The sequence below is a fragment of the Curcuma longa genome, unplaced genomic scaffold (assembly GCF_044706935.1).
Source record: "Curcuma longa cultivar G26 ecotype Majalengka, Jawa Barat unplaced genomic scaffold, ITB_CL_G26_1.1 contig_27139, whole genome shotgun sequence".
Classification (NCBI taxonomy): Eukaryota; Viridiplantae; Streptophyta; class Magnoliopsida; order Zingiberales; family Zingiberaceae; genus Curcuma; species Curcuma longa.
In genome coordinates, this window is record NW_027433333.1 from 7,501 (window position 1) to 11,446 (window position 3,946).

Sequence of the window (3,946 nt, forward strand, 5' to 3'; positions counted from 1 at the left end):
TGCAAGAACCCAGGAGAAGACACCGCCTCTTCTCGTCGTCCTTCCAGCAGACTTGCCAAAGGGATTCCGAACACTACCAGCAAATATAGAGAGGTAAGATCGCCAAACACAGATCAATAACATGCTAACTGGAGAGAGCTCTCCGGCACGGTGCTGCTTGAGCTTGCTAAGCTTAAAATTCATGGATGCATCTGCAACTTCTTGTGTTCTCTTCCAAATTCACTTCTTTCTTCTGGAAAAACACGTAAAATGCTTGAGTTGAATGTGGATCTTGATTTGTAATCTGTAATCGATTTTTTTTTTCACCATCCTGTTCTGCTTCCTCTAAGATCGATCTTCCTCGGCTTCACTCCACATCCATCGTGCGAGGATGTGAGTGATTCAATTACATTCATTCCATCAAATGTAACTAGAAATTTTCACGGTAAATACAATATCTTCATTCTTCTGTTATAATTACTAGTTGGATCTCTGTAACTAAACCCTAATCGTTGCATTCGAGATTCAATAGTATCGACAAGGTACGAACGAGAATCAGACCCGAGGACAAAAAAAGTGAGTCTCCACAGCTAAATATCTTGAACTCGAAGAAAAGCCAGAAACACAAAATCGACTGAAATAAAAACCAACCAAACTTTGTAATATAAGATTTCGATCGAACAGTCTTCTTACTAGCTTTCTCGCTGCTTCAAAACAACTAAGCTTCTTCAGCAATTGTTCCCTTCTCGCTAACGTAGATACCGTCCAAGAACTTCCTTATATCCTTGTTCTTCACATGACATTTCTGTCGAATATGAAATAGTGTTAATCCCAAAATACCTATTATACCATAACAATCATGTATTAACTCTGATAAAGCATGATAGCTTCTTGTTGATTTCGTGTTGTTTTAACAATGAGGTAAAAAATTCGCATCACCAGAGCAATAAACAGACCTGGTTGATCAAGGCCGCAGAGCGAGAGACGAGTTCGACATCATTTCCATCAAGGATAAGCTCATCCTTCACCTTTTCAGACCGAAAAATTTTCACACCTTCAAGCATATCAACTTTCCGCACCTGCAACAACAGCTGATCTCCGTCATTAATGTCAATAAACCCTAGGTGTGAACCAAAACGCAAACACACAATTCAGGAAGGCAGGAATTCTTTTTGAATTGGCACTGGCAATTGGATAAATTTCCATCTTGATTTGCAGACCATGTCTCTGGGAAATCGATAAAAATGCTAACTTTGCGAGACAAAAAGGGACAACAAGTTCTTGAGTGGATGTGAATTCGGAGCTGGTTCTTCAAGAACTAATGTATTTTACGATGATTACTTTAGGCAAGTTAAGAACTTTTCCATGCCAAACCAAACAAAAATTGCCAAATTTACTCGCTGAGCAGAAAGCAATGCGGCAGCAAAAGTGAAAAAAGTAAAAGGACGAAATGGATAGAAAACACAGGGCATAATTAAGCGAGGTCGGACCTTTTTCTCCCCGAGGAAGTTCCTGATCTCAATGGAGTCGTAATTGTTGGGGATGGAAGCGTTGATGGGGAAATGCGCGTAGACGAGACGCATCTTGTAGCGGTATCCCTTGGTGACGCCGGTAATCAAGTTTTGGATGTGGCTGAGGGCGGTACGAATGGCCGCGATGGTCTTACGCGAACCAAACCACGCCTCCACTTTCAGCTTTTTACCGCCCTCGAGGAGAGCGAAGTCGAGGTTGAGGTGCTTGAAGTTGCGGGTGAGCTTCCCGCGGGGGCCTTCCACCTCCACGATCTTGGCGTCCACCTTCACGGTGATCCCCTCGGGGATATCCATCGTCTCCGACGAAAGAATCGTCTTCATATCGCTCTCGCCGGCTGCTTCTCCCCCCTTCGGCCGCTCGAATGCAAAATGAAATCAAACCCTAAAGCTGGCGAGTGGCGACCGAGGATGTCTATTTATACGTAGGTTTTGACCTTTTTTTCAAAAACACGCGCATATTTTAAATAATATAGAAATAAAATTCAGTCATTCCATTCCATGTGAAAATGATAAATTTAGAACAAAAACTGATATAAATTTTTAGGATTATTATTATTTATTAAGATTTTAAAGGAATCGAATATTCATATAAATATATTTGATATTTTAAGAATTTATATTATTTAATATAAAATTAAATAAATAAATAAATTTAATAATTTATTAAATTAAATAAATAAATTTGAACACATGCATTTCAGTTTGTTTGTACATTATAAATAATATTCAAAAATAAGATTTATAAATAATGTTCATCAATAAAACTCATTATGCTAAAAACAAGCTTGTATTATCATCATGCTAAATAAATAAAAATACTTTCAAAATGAATAAATAAATTTGTATTATCAAACTCAAATAAATAAATTAAAAATATAAAATTTTTAAACAATTAAATAAGTTTGAATTGAGAGCTTTATAACATCTAAATGAACGAAACTTAAACTTAACTTTGAACTCAAAAACTCAAGCTCAAAATAATTATTTTAACCATTTTAGAACTTGATCTTATTAAATAAATTTCAACAATTTGATCCGTCGTAATTATTATTTTACAATTTGATAAATTAAGTTTTAGAAAAAAATGGTTTTCGACTCAGAGATTATCTTATTAGGATAATATATTAATGGAAAACCACGAGGATAGATATAGTCGTTTGACACTAGATGTACATTATTATTCTTTAATAGGCAATCAATACACTTCTAATGAGGAGTTTTTGCTCCTCAATCAATTTTGACTAATGATCAAGATTTCAAATTCAATCTCATTGGATTTAATTAAAAAGTTGATTTAATATACTTATATATCATCCAAATAGAGATGCTAAATTAATTTATTTTGGCATATCATTTCATTTTATACTCTTAAAAATCTCTTAATTTTAATCTACTAACATTGATGCATCACAATTGAAGTTATGCACTTTTAGATTAATCAAAATCAAATCACTATATAATTTTCAACATTAATTTTTCATTCATTCATTCAAAAAGTTACCTAAGAAAACAACTCATTCATATCTCTATTCGGTCACTTAGTTATGAAAATAATTTTTATCAAAATGTTGTTTAGCATTTATCTTGTCCATCCTATTATCTTCTTTGTTATTTGGCCTCTTCACAAATGACTTCTTTGAAGTGTCCATCCTAATTTTTTTTAATATTTAGACCTTACAATCCGATTAATTATGGTTCAATCCCACATTTCATCCATAAAGTAAATCTAAAAAATATGGTAGACATGACACCTATGCTCAGTGTGCCTTGCGTAGAGTTAAATATTCGATTAAAATTGAATTAAATTGAATTAATCGAAATAAAACTGAATCGAAATTTTTTAAATTAATCGAACTGATCAAATTTTTAAATAAAAATTGAACAAATGGAACAGATAAAATATTGGTTAATTTGGTTTTCGATGAATTAGCCGAGATAACTATATTTTTTAAATATTATGAAAAATTTATTAATTAATTTAGGATTTATGAGTTTATAAATTATTTTTTTATTTTGATTAATTGAGTTCTAACCGAATAATAAATTTTAAAATCGAAACTGAATCAAATTAATCAATTTAAAAAAAACAAATAAAATTTTAAAATAATTGAAATAAATTTTTAAATTCGAATCGATTCAATTAATTTATTCGATTTAATTAAATTTTTACTCATCTCTAATCTTGCGTGGAAGTCGAATCCTTGTAGCTTTTGGGAGACATGGATTTCGATTTATGTTAATATTTAGAAAGAACATTTGGAGGACATAGAAGAGGTAAAAGGATTGAAAATGCTCAAATTTAATATCGTTAACACTTCTGGTTGACAGATGCATCGTTAAAGAACAACTTCAGGACCATTCCAAACTATCATTTTGGAAGTTCAGCTCTATGCAATAAAAGTCGGGCTCTCCCAAGATTTGGAATGCAAGCGTCA

At 32.9% G+C, this 3,946-nt stretch overlaps 1 protein-coding gene and 1 pseudogene across 1 annotated transcript; one reads left to right on the forward strand and one right to left on the reverse strand.

Moving 5' to 3' along the window:
* Positions 1-160, forward strand: part of LOC141818979 (uncharacterized) — a 1,398-nt pseudogene extending 1,238 nt beyond the window's left edge.
* A 438-nt stretch (positions 161-598) lies between these two features.
* Positions 599-1,886, reverse strand: LOC141818981 (large ribosomal subunit protein uL6-like). Its single transcript, XM_074706371.1, has 3 exons — positions 1,470-1,886; positions 936-1,058; positions 599-784 (listed from the first exon to the last, which is right to left on the reverse strand). The coding sequence occupies exons 1-3, from the start codon at positions 1,830-1,832 to the stop codon at positions 698-700; spliced, it is 573 nt and encodes a 190-aa protein (XP_074562472.1). The 5' UTR covers positions 1,833-1,886; the 3' UTR covers positions 599-697.
* Positions 1,887-3,946: the final 2,060 nt, after the last annotated feature.